General features: G+C 39.5%; 1 protein-coding gene across 1 annotated transcript in view; it reads left to right on the forward strand.

Moving 5' to 3' along the window:
- Nucleotides 1-23219, forward strand: part of DARS1 (aspartyl-tRNA synthetase 1) — a 99937-nt gene that overhangs the window by 73072 nt on the left and 3646 nt on the right. Inside the window, exons 10-15 of the mRNA XM_077273037.1 lie at nt 9590-9701; nt 10109-10243; nt 21280-21427; nt 21704-21850; nt 22434-22476; nt 22643-22723. Of these exons, the coding sequence (XP_077129152.1) occupies nt 9590-9701; nt 10109-10243; nt 21280-21427; nt 21704-21850; nt 22434-22476; nt 22643-22723 (666 nt within the window). The remainder of the gene's footprint in view (nt 1-9589; nt 9702-10108; nt 10244-21279; nt 21428-21703; nt 21851-22433; nt 22477-22642; nt 22724-23219) is intronic.

Here is a 23219-nt window from a genome sequence, read left to right on the forward strand (position 1 = left end):
CAAACCTATTTCAACACCCTCATCACCTCGCTGTCCAATAACCCTAAACGTCTCTTTGACACTTTCCGGTCCCTACTCAACCCAAGAGAGCAGGCCCCAACCACAGATCTCCGCGCTGACGATCTGGCCAATTACTTCAAAGAAAAAATTGACCACATTCAACAGGAAATCATTTCCCAATCTCTTCATACCAAGCACTGTCCTCCCTCCCCCACTGCATCTAGTTCACTCTCTGACTTTGAACCAGTTACAGAAGAAGAAGTAAGCAGGCTCCTTGCATCTTCTCGCCCGACCACTTGCACCAGTGACCCCATTCCGTCACATCTCCTCCAGTCCCTTTCCCCGGCTGTCACCTCTCACCTAACAAAAATATTCAACCTTTCCCTCACTTCCGGTATTTTTCCCTCCTCATTTAAGCATGCCATCATACATCCACTACTTAAAAAGCCCTCCCTCGATCAAAATTGTGCCGCTAATTATAGACCTGTCTCTAATCTTCCCTTCATCTCTAAACTCCTGGAACGCCTGGTCCACTCCCGTCTTACCCGCTATCTCTCAGATAATTCTCTTCTCGACCCTCTTCAATCTGGTTTCCGCTCTTTACACTCTACTGAAACTGCCCTCACTAAAGTCTCTAATGACCTACTAACAGCTAAATCTAATGGTCACTACTCCATGCTAATTCTCTTGGATCTCTCCGCAGCATTCGACACTGTGGATCATCAGCTCCTCCTCACTATGCTCCGCTCCATCGGCCTCAAGGACACCGTTCTCTCTTGGTTCTCCTCCTATCTCTCTGGCCGATCCTTCACTGTTTGTTTTGCTGGTTCCTCCTCCTCTCACCTTCCCCTTACTGTTGGGGTTCCTCAAGGATCAGTCCTAGGCCCCCTCCTCTTCTCTTTGTATACTGCCCCTATTGGACAAACAATCAGTAGATTTGGGTTCCAGTACCATCTCTATGCTGACGACACCCAATTATATACCTCTTCTCCTGTTATCACGCCGACCTTTTTAGAAAACACCAGTGATTGTCTTACCGCTGTCTCTAACATCATGTCCTCCCTCTATCTGAAACTGAACCTGTCAAAAACTGAACTCCTCGTGTTCTCTCCCTCTACTAACCTACCTTTGCCCGACATTGCCATCTCTGTGTGCGGTTCCACCATTACTCCAAAGCAACATGCCCGCTGCCTTGGAGTCATCCTTGATTCCGAGCTTTCATTCACCCCCCACATCCGATCACTGGCTCGCTCTTCTTATCTGCATCTCAAAAACATTTCCAGAATTCGCCCTTTTCTTACTTTCGACTCTGCAAAAACTCTTACTGTCTCACTTATTCATTCTCGTCTGGACTATTGTAACTCTCTACTAATTGGCCTACCTTTTACCAGACTCTCCCCGCTCCAATCTGTCCTGAATGCTGCTGCCAGGATCATATTCCTCGCCAACCGTTACACCGATGCCTCTACCTTGTGCCAGTCATTACACTGGCTACCCATCCAATCCAGAATCCAGTACAAAACTACTACCCTCATCCACAAAGCACTCCATGGCTCAGCACCATCCTACATCTCCTCTCTGGTCTCAGTCTACCAACCTACCCGTGCCCTCCGCTCTGCTAATGACCTCAGGTTAGCATCCTCAATAATCAGAACCTCCCACTCCCGTCTCCAAGACTTTACACGTGCGGCGCCGATTCTTTGGAATGCACTACCTAGGTTAATACAATTAATCCCCAATCCCCACAGTTTTAAGCGTGCACTAAAAACTCATTTGTTCAGATTGGCCTACCGCCTCAACGCATTAACCTAACTATCCCTGTGTGGCCTATTAATAAAAAACAACAACATAATCACGTTCCTCCATCATGTTCTCATACACTTTATGCAGTTAATAGCCCTCTGTGTCTGTACTGTTACATACTTAGGCAGTTAACTGGTTCATGCAGCTTTACATGAACACCCGAGCCTTACACTATGGCTGGTCCAAATAACTAAAGCAATTGTTACCATCCACCTCTCGTGTCTCCCCTTTTCCTCATAGTTTGTAAGCTTGCGAGCAGGGCCCTCATTCCTCCTGGTATCTGTTTTGAACTGTGATTTCTGCTATGCTGTAATGTCTGTTGTCTGTATAAGGCCCCTCTATAAGTTGTAAAGCGCTGCGGAATATGTTGGCGCTATATAAATAAAATTATTATTATTATTATTATTAGTTATATTCCTGTACATAGGGGCAGTATTATAGTGGTTATATTCTTGTACATAGGGGCAGTATTATAGTAGTTATATTCTTGTATATAGGAGCAGTATTATAGTAGTTATATTCCTGTACATAGGGGCAGTATTATAGTAGTTATTTTCTTGTACATAGGAGCAGTATTATAGTAGTTATATTCTTGTACATAGGGGCAGTATTATAGTAGTTATATTCTTGTACATAGGGGCAGTATTATAGTAGTTATATTCTTGTACATAGGAGCAGTATTAAAGTAGTTATATTCCTGTACATAGGGGCAGTATTATAGTAGTTATATTCCTGTACATACGGGCAGTATTATAGTAGTTATATTCTTGTACATAGGGGCAGTATTATAGTAGTTATATTCTTGTATATAGGAGCAGTATTATAGTAGTTATATTTTTGTACATAGGGGGCAGTATTATAGTAGTTATATTCCTGTACATAGGGGCAGTATTATAGTAGTTATATTCTTGTACATAGGGGCAGTATTATAGTAGTTATATTCTTGTATATAGGTGGCAATGTTATAGTGGTTATATTCTTGTACATAGAGGCAGTATTATAGTAGTTATATTCTTGTACATAGGAGCAGTATTATAGTACTTATATTCCTGTACATAGGGGCAGTATTATAGTAGTTATATTCTTGTACATAGGAGCAGTATTATAGTAGTTATATTCTTGTACATAGGAGCAGTATTATAGTAGTTATATTCTTGTACATAGTGGCAGTATTATAGTAGTTATATTCTTGTACATAGGGGCAGTATTATAGTAGTTATATTCTTGTACATATGGGCAGTATTATAGTAGTTATATTCTTGTACATAGGAGCAGTATTATAGTAGTTATATTCTTGTACATAGGGGCAGTATTATAGTAGTTATATTCTTGTACATAGGGGCAGTATTATAGTAGTTATATTCTTGTACATAGGGGCAGTATTATAGTAGTTATATTCTTGTACATAGGAGCAGTATTATAGTAGTTATATTCTTGTACATAGGGGCAGTATTATAGTAGTTATATTCTTGTACATGGGGCAGTATTATAGTAGTTATATTCTTGTACATAGGAGCAGTATTATAGTAGTTATATTCTTGTACATAGGAGCAGTATTATAGTAGTTATAGTCTTGTACATAGGAGCAGTATTATAGTAGTTATATTCTTGTACATAGGAGCAGTATTATAGTAGTTATATTCTTGTACATAGGAGCAGTATTATAGTAGTTATATTCTTGTACATAGGAACAGTATTATAGTAGTTATATTCTTGTACATAGGAGCAGTATTATAGTAGCTATGTTCTTGTACATAGGAGCAGTATTAGAGTAGTTATATTCTTGTACATAGGGGCAGTATTATAGTAGTTATATTCTTGTACATAGGAGCAGTATTATAGTAGTTATATTCTTGTACATAGGGGCAGTATTATAGTAGTTATATTCTTGTACATAGGGGCAGTATTATAGTAGTTATATTCTTGTACATAGGGGCAGTATTATAGTAGTTATATTCTTGTACATAGGAGCAGTATTATAGTAGTGATATTCTTGTACATAGGAGCAGTATTATAGTAGTTATATTCTTGTACATAGGGGCAGTATTATAGTAGTTATATTCTTGTACATAGGGGCAGTATTACAGTAGTTATATTCTTGTACATAGGAGCAGTATTATAGTAGTTATATTCTTGTACATAGGAGGCAGTATTATAGTAGTTATATTCTTGTACATAGGGGGCAGTATTATAGTAGTTATATTCTTGTACATAGGAGCAGTATTATAGTAGTTATATTCTTGTACATAGGGGCAGTATTATAGTAGTTATATTCTTGTACATAGGAGCAGTATTATAGTAGTTATATTCTTGTACATAGGGGCAGTATTATAGTAGTTATATTCTTGTACATAGGGGCAGTATTATAGTAGTTATATTCTTGTTCATAGGAGCAGTATTATAGTAGTTATATTCTTGTACATAGGGGCAGTATTATAGTAGTTATATTCTTGTACATAGGAGCAGTATTATAGTAGTTATATTCTTGTACATAGGAGCAGTATTATAGTAGTTATATTCTTGTACATAGGGGCAGTATTATAGTAGTTATATTCTTGTACATAGGGGCAGTATTATAGTAGTTATATTCTTGTACATAGGAGCAGTATTATAGTAGTTATATTCTTGTACATAGGGGCAGTATTATAGTAGTTATATTCTTGTACATAGGAGCAGTATTATAGTAGTTATATTCTTGTACATAGGAGCAGTATTATAGTAGTTATATTCTTGTACATAGGGGCAGTATTATAGTAGTTATATTCTTGTACATAGGGGCAGTATTATAGTAGTTATATTCTTGTACATAGGGGCAGTATTATAGTAGTTATATTCTTGTACATAGGAGCAGTATTATAGTAGTGATATTCTTGTACATAGGAGCAGTATTATAGTAGTTATATTCTTGTACATAGGGGCAGTATTATAGTAGTTATATTCTTGTACATAGGGGCAGTATTACAGTAGTTATATTCTTGTACATAGGAGCAGTATTATAGTAGTTATATTCTTGTACATAGGAGGCAGTATTATAGTAGTTATATTCTTGTACATAGGGGGCAGTATTATAGTAGTTATATTCTTGTACATAGGAGCAGTATTATAGTAGTTATATTCTTGTACATAGGGGCAGTATTATAGTAGTTATATTCTTGTACATAGGAGCAGTATTATAGTAGTTATATTCTTGTACATAGGGGCAGTATTATAGTAGTTATATTCTTGTACATAGGGGCAGTATTATAGTAGTTATATTCTTGTACATAGGGGCAGTATTATAGTAGTTATATTCTTGTACATAGGAGCAGTATTATAGTAGTTATATTCTTGTACATAGGAGGCAGTATTATAGTAGTTATATTCTTGTACATAGGGGGCAGTATTATAGTAGTTATATTCTTGTACATAGGAGCAGTATTATAGTAGTTATATTCTTGTACATAGGGGCAGTATTATAGTAGTTATATTCTTGTACATCGGAGCAGTATTATAGTAGTTATATTCTTGTACATAGGAGCAGTATTATAGTAGTTATATTCTTGTACATAGGGGCAGTATTATAGTAGTTATATTCTTGTACATAGGGGCAGTATTATAGTAGTTATATACTTGTACATAGGGGGCAGTATTATAGTAGATATATTACTGTACATAGGAGCAGTATTATAGTAGTTATATTCTTGTACATAGGAGCAGTATTATAGTAGTTATATTCTTGTACATAGGGGCAGTATTATAGTAGTTATATTCTTGTACATAGGAGCAGTATTATAGTAGTTATATTCTTGTACATAGGAGCAGTATTATAGTAGTTATATTCTTGTACATAGGGGCAGTATTATAGTACTTATATTCTTGTACATAGGGGCAGTATAATAGTAGTTATATTCTTGTACATAAAATTGATTTGGTTCCCGGTAATTTGTGATTTGCATAGAAGGATTTGTCTCTTCGATTACTGATCCCACATTGTTGTAATTCTTGTTTATAACAGTTTTTTCCTCTCTTTGTTCTGAAAATAAACTGTGAAGTGTTTATGGGATGGATAAGTTCAGCGGACATAGTTGGAATATCATATGTGACCACAGTCGCCATAGGGTTCATCTTTGCGGCAGCGAGAAGTGGCTACTTGAGGCTAGGAGCTGCTTCTAGTGCCGCCTGATGTTCCCATCTATTGCCGCTATTTGCATCTTCCGCTCTCCAGGAAATCCGGATTATACATTCATGAATAATTCTCAGTCCATCAACACAAGAGTCTCACGGAGCTTCCTAAGGTGCAATACAATGGCTGTGTTTGATAGAATATTGTAGAGAAATAAAGGTCAGAATATTTTTCACTTTTGTCATTCTGTTAAGGAACATTTCCCTTAAAAAGGAGAAAAACTACATGTCAATTCAAGTCCTTGTCAAGTTTTCGTCTTTATTTAATCCAGTTGCATCTTGGTTTTCTTTTTTTTCATGCCCAATAAAGTTATGAGGTACTAATGAGGACCAGTCGATCGCTCATAGCTGCAGTTACCCAACTTTCCTCAAGCTACGAATGACACAACCTTTTACGTGGTCTTTCCTAGAGTGGAGCATTGGAAACTCTACAAAATCCATCACTACGATCGTAATGGCTCCAATGAATAGAAATCGGTTATAAATATATGTTATTATGTCTATTAATGTTGAATTGGTGCGTTTGAGGATACCCCAGTGACTCACATATAGCTCATTTGTGGACTCAGGAGAAGGCATGTGCACTTATACCATGAAGAAATGGTTTCGGTGGGGTTGCAACTGTGATTAATTCCCATTGCTCTTTCTGTTTGCAAGACCAGCTTACTCTGACATGTGTGCTTGTGGCACTGCAAGTTCAGAGTTTTGTGGGTGTCCTCTACTTGTGGAGTAGCAATTCCAGAACTCAGAGGGTGTCCCTGCTTGTGAAGCTGCAAGCTCAGATGTTGTTCCCCACTCTTCGAGCTCGTAGTTTTGAGCTCATTGGGTGTCCCCTGCTGGTGAAGCTGCAAGCTCAGAGCTCAGTTGTTCCCTGTTTTTCGAGCTCCTAGTTTAGAGCTCATTGGGTGTTGCCTGCTTGTGAAGCTGCAAGCTCAGAGCTCAGTTGTTCCCTGTTTTTCGAGCTCCTAGTTTAGAGCTCATTGGGTGTCGCCTGCTTGTGAAGCTGCAAGCTCAGAGCTCAGTTGGTGTTCCCTGCTTTTCCAGCTCCTAGTTTAGAGCTCATTGGGTGTCCCCTGCTCGTGAAGCTGCAAGCTCAGTTGGTGTTCCCTGCTTTTCGAGCTCCTAGTTTACAGCTCATTGGGTGTCCCCTGCTTGTGAAGCTGCAAGCTCAGAGCTCAGTTGGTGTTCCCTGCTTTTCCAGCTCCTAGTTTAGAGCTCATTGGGTGTCCCCTGCTTGTGAAGCTGCAAGCTCAGAGCTCAGTTGGTGTTCCCTGCTTTTCGAGCTCCTGGTTTACAGCTCATTGGGTGTCCCCTGCGTGTGAAGCTGCAAGCTCAGAGCTCAGTTGGTGTTCCCTGCTTTTCCAGCTCCTAGTTTAGAGCTCATTGGGTGTCCCCTGCTTGTGAAGCTGCAAACTCAGAGCTCAGTTGGTGTTCCCTGTTTTTCGAGCTCCTAGTTTTCAGCTCATTGGGAGTCCCCTGCTTGTGAAGCTGCAAGTTCAGAGCTCAGTTGTTATTCCCTGCTTGTCGAGCTCCTAGTTTAGAGCTCATTAGGTGTCCCCTGCTTGTGAAGCTGCTAGTTTAGAGTTCAGTTGGTGTTCCCTGCTTTTCGAGCTCCTAGTTTACAGCTCATTGGGTGTCCCCTGCTTGTGAAGCTGCAAACTCAGAGCTCAGTTGGTGTTCCCTGCTTTTCGAGCTCCTAGTTTTCAGCTCATTGGGAGTCCCCTGCTTGTGAAGCTGCAAGTTCAGAGCTCAGTTGGTATTCCCTGCTTTTCGAGCTCCTAGTTTAGAGCTCACTGGGTGTCCCCTGCTTGTGAAGCTGCTAGCTCAGAGTTCAGTTGGTGTTCCCTGCTTTTCAAGCTCCTAGTTTAGAGCTCATTGTGTGTCCCCTGCTTATGAAGCTGCTAGCTCAGAGTTCAGTGAGTGTCCCTTGTATGTGGATATGCTAGTTCAGAGGGTGTCGCCAGCTTGGGGAGCTGCAAGTTCAGAGTTCAGTAGGTGTCCCCTGAGTTGTTGTTCTTTTAACTTTGCACATTTGCTTTCTGATCTCCTCAATCTTACACTCCTGACATGATGGTACAAGATGTATATACGAGAGGGGCACATACAAATGGAAACCAGTGCCAGAATTAGGAGAATAGTAGCATTTACACTAAATTTAAAAAAAATATATACGAGGCAAGCAAAAAATTCTATTTTAAAAGACTAAAAATCAAGAACAAAAAATAAATATGGAAAATTCGTACTGTATATCTTATATTATGTAGAAAATGCATTATAAAATTACCCAAAATATGAAAAAATATGCATCATAAAGAATTATATAGCAACCATAAATACTCAAATGTTTCATTATGGCTTCTTGTATAACTTTCTTTTTCTTAGATTTTTTACCTTCCGTTTGCAATTTTGTTAATCTCACCTTCGATCTTCAATCAGGTGGTGACATCACATGTTATTCTGAGATAAAGCAACATGTGTGTAACCAAATAAACAACAAACTGATAACTGCTAAACCTCGGAGTGAAGAAATAGAGAAGTGTGTCAGTATGACGTGTGTGGAAAAAAAGGTGAAGCAAAGCAGAAGGCGGCAGGGTTAATGAGTTTTTTCAGGTCTTACTTAAAACAAATGAACCCAATCTGATCCTGTTTGTTAGTATAGTCATTGAAATTTTTTTTTATATAATTCCAGATCTTTATAATTGTCAAAGTGCCATTTTCTTTCAGATATATAGGATTGTTTCAACCTTAAGCCTCCAATAGGGGCAGCTCAATACATACTGATATGTAAGCTCCCATTAGCTTCATAGCAAATGCATCTTATTCTTACGTACTGCTTCTTCCATGCTTGCTTGTGGATCTGCAAGCTCGGTGTGTGTCCCCTGAATGTTGCGCTTTATGTTCAGGGCTCAGTAGGTATCCATTGCTTGTGGAGCTGCAAGTTTAGAGCTCAGTGAGTGTTCTTTTCTTATGTAGGTGCTGGTTTACCTTTCATTGAGTGTCCCCATCTTATGGAGCTACAAATTCAGAGCTCAGCGGGTGTCCCCATCTTATGGAGCTACAAATTCGGAGCTCAGTTGGTGTCGCCGGCTTGTGAAAGTTGAAGATCAGGGCTCAGTGGGTGTCCATTGCTTGTTGAGCTGCAAGTTCTGTGCTCAGTGGGTGTCCACTGCTTGTGGAGCTGCAAGTTCAGTGCTCAGTGGGTGTCCATTGCTTGTTGAGCTGCAAGTTCATTGCTCAGTGGGTGTCCACTGCTTGTGGAGCTGGAAGTTTAGAGCTGAGTGTCCACTGCTAATGGACCAGCAAGTTTAGTGCTCAGTGGGTGTCCTGTGCTTGAGGAGCTGCAAGTTCAGAGCTCGGTGGTTATTTCCTGTGTTTTCACCCTAAATGACCGAGTCTTTCCTTTAATGCAATCCTTGTAATAATTTCCTTAGTGCCTGGAACTGCATTTTGCCCCAACATGTCCTTCAGATCAATTTGTCTTTTTGAGGGATGCATTTTGGATCTAGTCACACCATCTGATAAAGGACCTGGTATAGTGATAGTAATGTCATGATTGGTATTATTATAATGTAATGGCACCAGTCTTTGCTCAGATCTTTTTATCGCCTTGTGTTTTACGTTGCAGACCTCCACCAGTCATGCTGTCTTCACTCTCCAATCTGGGGTTTGTCAACTCTTCCGGGAGACACTAAGCAACAAAGGATTTGTGGAGATTCAGACTCCCAAAATTATATCAGGTTTGAAATACTGATGTTTTTTATGTGATTTTACAGTCGAGGGGAGTTTAAAGGGAATTGGTCTCACTTAAAAGATGGTGAATTGTTCTGGGTCACATATACTGGGGGGAACCATATACTGAGGGTCCCATACACTGGGGGTGTATGTGGCCTGCACAAAAGGGATATCAAAACCGGTCAGTGGGGATAAAAATGAAATTGCATACTACTTGACTCACACAGTATCGCCTTGGAAGGCACCAGCGCTACTGCCGCCGTGGAAGATTTGGTTTTTTAGATCTGCAAGAGCCACTTATTACATTTAATGTAGACGGAATATGAGAAACGATCTTGAAAATGAAGTTATTGAAGCATTTTTTCTTATTTTCAGACGCACATAAGATTAATATGTGGTTATTTCATTCTAGCGGCCAGTGAAGGGGGAGCCAATGTATTCACTGTGTCCTACTTCAAAACCAGCGCCTACCTAGCCCAATCCCCACAGCTCTACAAGCAAATGTGTATCTGTGCTGATTTTGAGAAAGTGTTTTGCATTGGACCTGGTAAGAAATTCATCAACATTTGGCCATAATGATTCATGAACTGATTGATACTGAAATTAATTGTAATAACTAGTAAATGCTGCCATCTATGTACAGGAATATAATTATTATAATACTGATCCTATGTACAAGAATATAATTACTATAATACTGCTCCTATGTACAAGAATATAACTACTATAATACTGCTCCTATGTACAAGAATATAACTACTATAATACTGCACCTATGTACAAGAATATAACTACTATAATACTGCCCCTATGTACAAGAATATAACTACTATAATACTGCTCCCTATGTACAAGAATATAACTACTATAATACTGCCCCTATGTACAAGAATAGAACTACTATAATACTGCCCCTATGTACAAGAATATAACTACTATAATACTGCCCCTATGTACAAGAATATAACTACTATAATACTGCCCCTATGTACAAGAATATAACTACTATAATACTGCCCCTATGTACAAGAATATAACTACCATAATACTGCTCCTATGTACAAGAATATAACTACTATAATACTGCCCCTATGTACAAGAATATAACTACTATAATACTGCTCCTATGTACAAGAATATAACTACTATAATACTGCCCCTATGTACAAGAATATAACTACTATAATACTGCTCCTATGTACAAGAATATAACTACTATAATACTGCCCCCCTATGTACAAGATTATAACTACTATAATACTGCTCCTATATACAAGAATATAACTACTATAATACTGCTCCTATGTACAAGAATATAACTACTATAATACTGCCCCCTATGTACAAGAATATAACTACTATAATACTGCCCCTATGTACAAGAAGATAACTACTATAATACTGCCCCCTATGTACAAGAATATAACTACTATAATACTGCCCCTATGTACAAGAATATATCTACTATAATACTGCCCCTATGTACAAGAATATAACTACTATAATACTGCCCCTATGTACAAGAATATAACTACTATAATACTGCTCCTATGTACAAGAATATAACTACTATAATACTGCTCCTATGTACAAGAATATAACTACTATAATACTGCCCCTATGTACAACAATATAACTACTATAATACTGCTCCTATATACAAGAATATAACTACTATAATACTGCTCCTATGTACAAGAATATAACTACTATAATACTGCCCCTATGTACAAGAATATAACTACTATTATATTGCTCCTATGCACAAGAATATAACTACTATAATACTGCCCCTATGTACAAGAATATAACTACTATAATACTGCCCCTATGTACAACAATATAACTACTATAATACTGCTCCTATATACAAGAATATAACTACTATAATACTGCCCCCTATGTACAAGAATATAACTACGGTACTATAATACTGCCCCTATGTACAAGAAGATAACTACTATAATACTGCCCCCTATGTACAAGAATATAACTACTATAATACTGCCCCTATGTACAAGAATATATCTACTATAATACTGCCCCTATGTACAAGAATATAACTACTATAATACTGCCCCTATGTACAAGAATATAACTACTATAATACTGCTCCTATGTACAAGAATATGACTACTATAATACTGCCCCTATGTACAAGAATATAACTTCTATAATACTGCCCCTATATACAAGAATATCACTTCTATAATACTGCCCCTATGTACAAGAATATAACTACTATAATACTGCTCCGTATGTACAAGAATATAACTACTATAATACTGCTCCTATGTACAAGAATATAACTACTATAATACTGCTCCTATGTACAAGAATATAACTACTATAATACTGCTCCTACCGTGTTTCCCCGAATATAAGCCAGTGTCTTATATTCTTTTTACCCCCAAAAGTCCCACTATGGCTTATTTTCGGGGTATGGCTTATATTAGCCAAAAAAAAGGCGACTTTTTTTTTTTTAACCAAAAAGTAGCTGTGCCATATAGTGCTCTGCACCGTCCATTATTGCCCCATAGCTGCTGCTGCTGCTGCAATAAAAATAATAAAACACATACTCACCTCTCTTGCTTGCAGCTCCTCGGCGCCATCTTCCCGGCGTCTCTCCGCACTGACTGATCAGGCAGAGGGCGCCGTGCACACTATATGCGTCATCGCGCCCTCTGACCTGCACAGTCAGTGAGGAGAGACGCCGGGAAGATGGCGCGACGCCCGGCGTGTGGAACGAGGACAGGTGAATATGACATAATTACCTGCTCCCGGCGTCCCGCTCCTTCCCCCGGACAGCTGGTCTTCGGTGCCGCAGCCTCTTCCTCTGTCAGCGGTCACCGGCACCGCTGATTAGAGAAATGAATTATGCGGCTCTGCCCCTATGGGAGGTGGAGCAGCCTATTCATTTCTCTAATGAGCGGTCCCACGTGACCGCTGTACAGGGGAAGAGCTGCTGAGCCAATCAGCGCTCGAGATGCTGGGGAGCCGCTGGACCAATCAGAGCTCCGGCCGGGGCACACAGAAAGTTAACCCTGCACTCGGGGCCACTAGAGAGAGGACAGAGGGGACCGAGGCAGTCAAAAGGTACCATGGCTTATATTTTCCACGTGTTTCCCACTACGGCTTATTTTCGGGGTATGGCTTATATTAGCCGCCCCTTCTCTACCCCCCACTACGGCTTATTATCGGGGGTGGCTTATTTTCGGGGAAACACGGTATGTACAAGAATATAACTACTATAATACTGCCCCCTATGTACAAGAATATAACTACTATAATACTGCTCCTATGTACAAGAATATAACTACTATAATACTGCTCCTATGTACAAGAATATATATAACTACTATAATACTGCCCCCTATGTACAAGAATATAGCTACTATAATACTGCCCCCTATGTACAAGAATATAACTACTATAATACTGCTCCTATGTACAAGAATATAACTACTATAATACTGCTCCTATGTACAAGAATATAACTACTATAATACCGCCCCTATGTACAAGAATATAACTACTATAATACTGCTCCTATGTACAAGAATATAACTACTATAATACTGCCCCTATGTACAAGAATATAACTACTATAATATTGCCCCTATGTACAAGAATATAGCTACTATAATACTGCCCCCTATGTACAAGAATATAACTACTATAATATTGCCCCTATGTACAAGAATATAGCTACTATAATACTCCTCCTATGTACAAGAATATAACTACTATAATACTGCTCCTATGTACAAGAATATAACTACTATAATACTGCTCCTATGTACAAGAATATAACTACTATAATACTGCCCCTATGTACAAGAATATAACTACTATAATACTGCTCCTATGTACAAGAATATAACTACTATAATACTGCCCCTATGTACAAGAATATAACTACTATAATACTGCCCCTATGTACAAGAATATAACTACTATAATACTGCCCCTATGTACAAGAATATAACTACTATAATACTGCTCCTATGTACAAGAATATAACTACTATAATACTGTCCCCTATGTACAAAAATATAACTACTATAATACTGCTCCTATGTACAAGAATATAACTACTATAATACTGCTCCTATGTGCAAGAATATAACTACTATAATACTGCTCCTATGTACAAGAATATAACTACTATAATACTGCCCCTATGTACAAGAATATAACTACTATAATACTGCTCCTATGTACAAGAATATAACTACTATAATACTGTCCCCTATGTACAAAAATATAACTACTATAATACTGCTCCTATGTACAAGAATATAACTACTATAATACTGCTCCTATGTACAAGAATATAACTACTATAATACTGCTCCTATGTACAAGAATATAACTACTATAATACTGCCCCTATGTACAAGAATATAACTACTATAATACTGCTCCTATGTACAAGAATATAACTACTATAATACTGCCCCTATGTACAAGAATATAACTACTATAATACTGCCCCTATGTACAAGAATATAACTACTATAATACTGCTCCTATGTACAAGAATATAACTACTATAATACTGCTCCTATGTACAAGAATATAACTACTATAATACTGTCCCCTATGTACAAAAATATAACTACTATAATACTGCTCCTATGTACAAGAATATAACTACTATAATACTGCTCCTATGTGCAAGAATATAACTACTATAATACTGCTCCTATGTACAAGAATATAACTACTATAATACTGCCCCTATGTACAAGAATATAACTACTATAATACTGCTCCTATGTACAAGAATATAACTACTATAATACTGTCCCCTATGTACAAAAATATAACTACTATAATACTGCTCCTATGTACAAGAATATAACTACTATAATACTGCTCCTATGTACAAGAATATAACTACTATAATACTGCCCCTATGTACAAGAATATAACTACTATAATACTGCTCCTATGTACAAGAATATAACTACTATAATACTGCCCCCTATGTACAAGAATATAACTACTATAACACTGCCCCTATGTACAAGAATATAACTACTATAATACTGCTCCTATGTACAAGAATATGACTACTATAATACTGCTCCTATGTACAAGAATATAGCTACTATAATACTGCTCCTATGTACAAGAATATAGCTACTATAATACTGCTCCTATGTACAAGAATATAACTACTATAATACTGCTCCTATGTACAAGAATATAACTACTATAATACTGCTCCTATGTACAAGAATATAACTACTATAATACTGCTCCTATATACAAGAATATAACTACTATAATACTGCTCCTATGTACAAGAATATACCTACTATAATACTGCTCCCTATGTACAAGAATATAACTACTATAATACTGCCCCTATGTACAAGAATATAACTACTATAATACTGCTCCTATGTACAAGAATATAACTACTATAATACTGCTCCTATGTACAAGAATATAACTACTATAATACTGCTCCTATGTACAAGAATATAACTACTATAATACTGTCCCTATGTACAAGAATATAACTACTATAATACTGCCCTATGTACAAGAATATAACTACTATAATACTGCCCCTATGTACAAGAATATAGCTACTATAATACTGCCCCTACGTGCTAGAATATAACTACTATAATACTGCCCCTACGTGCTAGAATATAACTACTATAATACAGCTCCTATGTACAAGAATATAACTACTATAATACTGCCCTATGTACAAGAATATAACTACTATAATACTGCCCCTATGTACAAGAATATAACTACTATATTACTGCCCGCTTTATAATATCTAGGAGGATATACAGGACATTAACTCCATATATGCTGCACTGAGTGCTGGTCATTTTGGAGATAAATAAAACTATTTTTTTTAGATGATTTCATTATTTTTGGGCTTTGACTTATTCTTTGGGCTATAAGAAGTATGAAGCCAATCACTGCGCTGTGTATAATTACTAACACTTATAACAGATCTAATGCCTCTGTAATTATCACACAACGATTCTCTTTTGCCCGGAGGAGAATAATTGGCATTAAGAGTCTGAGCTCATTCTGGGCGCAAAGTAATTTAATTATCAAAGTAAGTGATAAAACTCTGCATTAGCGGGGGAGGGGTGACCTCCTTTCTGTTATGCACTTTCTGTTTTTATTTTGCTTTGTTGAAGCCATTCGCGTCATGTACCTGAACATGTGAGTGACGAAAGGATTAATGTGGGCGATGTGATGTTTGTCCACACCTGAGAATGTTATGGGATCGTATTTATAAATCTCATATGTTTGTAGAGGTCGTAGCTTTGTTTTTGTGTTAGCGCTCCCAATCCACTGCCGTGCACGGACCCCGCACACGGACCCCAGTTAGTCCGTCTTACTGTTCGGGTTCGGCATCCCGAACATTGGCTGTTTGCTGCGCTGTCATCTGTGTGACTGAGTGAGAAACACCAGCCGCTCTGATCGGCGATAAGTCAGTTACTGTTGATCAGAAAGCTGCGGTTCCCACCCTGTCAAATGACAACATGAGCAGCAGCTATGATCGGCGGTATAAAGGTTACCGCAGGTCACAGGCGTCGGCTGATGAGAGAGTACTACACTCATCAGCGTACGCTTGCACTAACTGTCGCTACTAACAGCAAGAGCAGGCGCCGCTGTTAACAGTGTTCATCTGCCGGCTCCTGTGCGTGTGGCCTCTTCTGTTTTTGATAACCAGCTCAGGCAAAACCAACAGCTGTAGTCCAGAGCTGTCAGATTTATCATGGCTGGTTATCAAGAATAGAGGGATCCCATGTCGTTTTTTTTTTGTAATTATTTAAATAATTTAAAAAAAAAAATGGCTTGGGGGGTTCCCCCATTTTTGACAACCAGCCAAACTAAAGCAGATGGCTGGGGACTGGTATTCTTAGACTTGTAAGGGGCCATGGACTTTCCACAGCCTGAAGATAGCAGCACGCTAGAAAAGGCGGAGCTATTAGATGTGCTAATTCTGGCGCTTTGCCTGATTCTTCCCACTTGCCCTGTTGCGGTAACAAATGGGGTAATAGGTTTGGGGTTGATGTCAGCTGTTTTATGGCCGCTGACATCAAGTCCAGAGGTTAGTAATGGAGAAGTGTCTACAAGACAACTTCACTACTAACCCCATTAGTTAGACTGTAAAAAAAAAACACAGCCAGAATAAAATCTTTAATTGAAATAATGACACAGACCCCTTTACTTGAAATAAAAATAAAAAAGCAAAGTTATACTCATCTTTACTCCCATGTCACCTGTAAAAGACAGAAAATAATAAACCACCATAATACTCACCTTTACGTCTAATCCACCGATGCCAATGTCCCCTGTAAAAGGAGAAATATAATAAACAACCATATTCCTCACCTGTCCCACGAACATACGGAAGATTTGGATAGCCATCACTGCTAATGAACACTGGTGAGGGGACTCAGCTATGAACTCCAGTGACCTTTCTCATGGGAGCTCAACGCTACACACTACAGAGCGTTATTTCGCTCCTGTCTCAGTGTGAGCCAGCTGGCGTGGATAGCAGTCATATCACTGATGTGACCTCTATCCAAATCATCCTGATCTTTGTGGGACAGATAAGGATTTTATTCATGTTGGACAGGTGAGGGATATGGTTGTTCAGTATTTTGTTTTCTATTACAATTTACAGGGGATATGGGCATCGGTGGATTAGCTGTAAAGGTGAGTACTATGGTTGTTTATTATTTTCTGTCTTTTACAGGTGACATGGGTTTCAGTGGATTAGGTGTAAAGGTGCTTATAACTTTTTTTTTTTTAAACTAAAAAAAAAGTGTCAGTGTCTTTATTTCAATTAAATGACTTTAGTGACCGTAAGTAATTTTTTAAATTCATTTATTTATTTATAGCACACGCTCTGGCTATTCAATTCTCTCTTCAGCCTCGCCTGTTCTCGCTGTTATCAGCAACAGCAGGCGTACGCTGATGAGAGTAGTACTTTTTCATCAGCCAAACTTGTGACTGGATGTTTGAGCCTCCCAATCATCTGAATGGGGTCCGTGTTCGAGTTCAGGTACTGTTCTGGTTCCCAAACCAAACTTTTTTAATATGTTCGTCCAAACCTCCCGAACCTGAATATCTACGGGTTCGCCTATCACTATTAGAGGGAGCTCACTATATACAGATTTATACAGCCACCAATAGGGGGAGCTCACTACATACAGATTTATCCAGCCACAGCCACCACTAGGGGGAGCTCACTACCTACAGATTTATACAGCTATCACTAGAGGGAGCTCACTACATACAGATTATACAGTCACCACTAGAGGGAGCTCGGTACATACAGATTTATACAGCCACCACTAGGTGAACTATCTGCAGATTTATTCAGCTATCACTAGAGGGAGCTCACTACATATAGATTTATACAGGCACCGATAAAGGGACCTCACTACATACAGATTTAAACAGCCACCACTAGTGGGAGGGCACTAAATATAGATTTATACAGCCACCACTAGGAGGCGCTCACTCCACACAGATTTAAACAGTTACCATTAGAGGAAGATCACTACATACAGATTTATACAGCTACCATTAGAGGAGGATCACTACATACAGATTTATACAGTCACCACTAGTGGAGCTCACTACATACAGATTTATACAGTCACCACTAGTGGAGCTCACTACATACAGATTTATACAGCCACCACTAGGAGGAGCTCACTACATACAGATTTATACAGCCACCACTAGGGGGAGATCACTACATACAGATTTATACAGCCACCACTAGGAGGAGCTCACTACATACAGATTTATACAGTCACCACTAGGAGGAGCTCACTACATACAGATTATACAGCCACCACTAGGAGGAGCTCACTACATACAGATTTATACAGTCACCACTAGGAGGAGCTCACTACATACAGATTTATACAGTCACCACTAGTGGAGCTCACTACATACAGATTTATACAGCCACCACTAGGAGGAGCTCACTACATACAGATTTACACAGCCACCACTAGGAGGAGCTCACTACATACAGATTTATACAGTCACCACTAGTGGAGCTCACTACATACAGATTTATACAGCCACCACTAGGAGGAGCTCACTACATACAGATTTACACAGCCACCACTAGGAGGAGCTCACTACATACAGATTTATACAGCCACCACTAGGAGGAGCTCACTACATACAGATATATACAGCCACCACTATGGGGAGCTCACTACATACAGATGTGTGCAGCCACCACTAGGAGGAGCTCTCTACATACAGATTTATACAGCCACCACTAGGAGGAGCTCACTACATACAGATTTATACAGCCACCACTAGGAGGAGCTCACTACATACAGATTATACAGCCACCACTAGGAGGAGCTCACTACATACAGATTTACACAGCCACCACTAGGGGGAGCTCACTACATACAGATTTATACAGCCACCACTAGAGGAAGCTCACTACATACAGATTTATACAGCCACCACTAGGAGGAGCTCACTACATACAGATTATACAGCCACCACTAGGAGGAGCTCACTACATACAGATTTATACAGTCACCACTAGGAGGAGCTCACTACATACAGATTATACAGCCACCACTAGGAGGAGCTCACTACATACAGATTTACACAGCCACCACTAGGGGGAGCTCACTACATACAGATTTATACAGCCACCACTAGGAGGTGCTCACTACATACAGATTTATACAGTAACCACTAGAGGGAGCTCACTACATACAGATTTATACAGTAACCACTAGAGGGAGCTCACTACATACAGATTTATACAGCCACCACTAGGAGGAGCTCTCTACATACAGATTTATACAGCCACCACTAGGGGGAGCTCACTACATACAGATTTATACAGCCACCACTAGGAGGAGCTCACTACATACAGATATATACAGCCACCACTATGGGGAGCTCACTACATACAGATGTGTGCAGCCACCACTAGGAGGAGCTCTCTACATACAGATTTATACAGCCACCACTAGGAGGAGCTCACTACATACAGATTTATACAGCCACCACTAGGAGGAGCTCACTACATACAGATTTATACAGTCACCACTAGGAGGAGCTCACTACATACAGATTATACAGCCACCACTAGGAGGAGCTCACTACATACAGATTTACACAGCCACCACTAGGAGGAGCTCACTACATACAGATTTATACAGCCACCACTAGGAGGTGCTCACTACATACAGATTTATACAGTAACCACTAGAGGGAGCTCACTACATACAGATTTATACAGTAACCACTAGAGGGAGCTCACTACATACAGATTTATACAGCCACCACTAGGAGGAGCTCTCTACATACAGATTTATACAGCCACCACTAGGGGGAGCTCACTACATACAGATTATACAGTCACCACTAGGAGGAGCTCACTGACTACATACAGATTTATATAGTCACCACTAGGGGGAGCTCACTACATACAGATTATACAGCCACCACTAGAGGGAGATCACTACATACAGATTTATACAGTCACCACTAGGAGGAGCTCACTACATACAGATTTATATAGCTCCTATTAAACTCAATAATACATCTATTTTCCGTAAGCTCACTCTAGTGGCAGCTACAGGTCATTACATGGCAATCAAGTTGCAGCCAACTACAATGAGGTGTGTCAGCTGCTGTTACTCACTGTCATGTGGCAGAAGTCCCGGCTCCCATGACTTTCTTAAGAGGATTGTCTTTGTTTTTAGTTTTTTAGTTCTTCTTTTGTTTTGTTTTGTTTTGCAAATTCAGTTTATTTGTAAAATTTCTGATCCTTTTTAATAATATGCTTTTTGTTTCCATTCTTCTGTTCTCACTTTTTTAAAATCTCTGAATCTGAAAACCAATATATTCCTCTTAGTGCTCACCGCTGACAGTTTGCAGCATTTGTATATAATCTCCACATTTCCATATGAACAGTCGGACTTCTTGCTATCAGCACAAGAGAACGCTATGCTATTGATGCGTTTGGCTTAAAGATGATTGTCTTCAATTGTAACAAACCCTCAGTTGTGAAAGTTATTCGGTCAGGATGGCTTTTCTTTGATTGAGTTTTATTAAGATTAGAACGTTTTTTTTTTCCTGACAGCAAGCATACATCTTTGAAAATGGGAAGAATTGAATGAACACTGTGTATTAGAAAGTTGTAGAACTTTTATGTTATATGGTGATTAAACCTAATGTGTAAATCTGGAGCCAGATCCTGTGCTCGACCCATGGAGGCACCGGGGTGCTACCGCTCTCAGCAGTGGCGCCGCCGCACATCTACATGCACAGGAATAGATGCTGCTGTAATATATGTTCTGGGGTGGAGTTTGGCGCCCTCCAGTGGGTCTCCCGTGTAACTACAATTTTTTTTTTTTTATTCTGATGTATATTCTCTCTATAGATACTAATTTTAAGAATAAGATGTAATTGTGACACTTCTTGTGAATGCTGAGAGTTATAGTCTTACTGGCCTTTAATGTTTTGTGTGCTGTTACATTAATTCTTTGTTATCAGCTTTTGGTGACTTTGTTGCGTTTCTTACAGTTTTCCGTGCAGAGGATTCCAACACTCACCGGCACCTGACGGAGTTCGTAGGCCTGGATATCGAGATGGCGTTCAGCTACCATTATCATGAAGTGGTGGATGAGATTGCGGACACCCTGGTTCAGATATTTAAGGGATTGCAGGAAAGGTAATGACTTTTTATGACTCCTATGGCAGGTTGGAGGTGGTTTGCATGGTCTTGCAGCCCAATGCTATTTTTCCAGCGACATTCACAATCATAGCAATGATGATGAATAATAATCAGAAATTAATAAATGTCCGGAAAGTTTGTTCGCTTTACAAGTGCTCCCTCTTGTGGCGATTCTAGTTATTGCAGTCACACAATTTATTTATATTCTGGGTCGTCTGACTTCCTTATAACTGGATTTACTTGTATTGTTTTTTTTTTGTTTTTTTTTTATAGATTTCAGACTGAAATCCATACAGTGGGCAGGCAATACCCTTCCGAGCCTTTTAAGTTCCTGGAGCCCACGTTACGCCTAGAGTACCGTGAGGGTGTCGCAATGTTGCGTGAGGCTGGAGTAGAAATGGGAGATGAAGAAGATCTCAGGTGAGTATTTTACCTTGATATTAGCAAAACATATAATAATTCTACTGCTGTGCATTAATGGGGGTCATTGTGCAGTGTAGGTTCAGCCATAATGGAATTTGCTTGTCTGCAACAGACTGAAAATTAACAAGGCTTGATCCATCATTGCTGGATTCACAGCTAAACTGCTCAGTACTTCAGTATAATACCTCACATTTTGCTGCTTTTTAGTAAGTGTTTATCTCACCTCAAAGCTGGATTCACAGATACACTGCTCAGTATTAATGTTCTGCATGCTGCTGCTTCTACCATCTTCCACATAGGGACATGGGAGCAGGAATCCCACTTGTCTGTGTGCGCTGTGTATAGGAGACATCATAGCAGGAGGTCTCCGCTAGCTGAACATTAGGGAAAATGCAGAATACAAGTCATATAATGGCCAGAAGTAGTGTTATTCCTCAGGGCAGCTACTTCTGAGACATAAGGTACATAGAAGTCTATGCAGGACTTTGGAGCCTCCATCGCTATGAAGATCTATTAAGGTCTGTTCGGAGACCTCACTGCCTGGTGTAGACATCATGGACTTACTCTTTTTTTTCTCCAGTACTCCCAATGAGAAACTTCTGGGACGGTTAGTGAAAGAAAAGGTGAGTTCACATTTCTCGGCATTATTATTCACATAGTTAGTTTTCTTTCAGTACAAGAAAGAAAACAATAATCCTGCGACTCCAGCTTGACCCGTAGGCTTACAATCTAATGTACAGAGAACTGGTAGATGCTGACGTCAGATATTCTGCTCTGTTTATCTCTCAGTACGACACTGATTTCTACATCCTCGATAAATATCCATTGGCGGTGAGACCCTTCTACACAATGCCCGACCCCCAGGAGCCAGTGAGTATTATACCCATAGTAGGAGTGTTCAGCATTTCAGGACGATCCCCAGTGTCAGTGTGCCTCAGTTCTAGGACGCCCAGTGTCAGTGTGCCTTAGTCCTAGGATCTCCAGTGTCAGTGTGCCTCAGTCCTTGGATCTCCAGTGTCAGTGTGCCTCAGTCCTAGGATGCCCAGTGTCAGTATGCCTCATTCCTAGGACGCCCAGTGTCAGTGTGTCTCAGTCCTAGGTGGCCCAGTGTCAGTGTGCCTCAGTCCTAGGATCCCCAGTGTCAGTGTGCCTCAGTCCTAGGATCCCCAGTGTCAGTGTGCCTCAGTCATAGGATCCCCAGTGTCCGTGTGCCTCAGTCCTAGGATCCCCAGTGTCAGTGTGCCTCAGTCCTAGGATCCCCAGTGTCAGTGTGCCTCAGTCCTAGGATCCCCAGTGTCAGTGTGCCTCAGTCCTAGGATCCCAAGTGTCAGTGTGTCTCAGTCCTAGGATCCCCAGTGTCAGTGTG

The sequence above is a fragment of the Ranitomeya variabilis genome, chromosome 7 (genome assembly GCF_051348905.1).
Source record: "Ranitomeya variabilis isolate aRanVar5 chromosome 7, aRanVar5.hap1, whole genome shotgun sequence".
Taxonomy (NCBI): Eukaryota; Metazoa; Chordata; class Amphibia; order Anura; family Dendrobatidae; genus Ranitomeya; species Ranitomeya variabilis.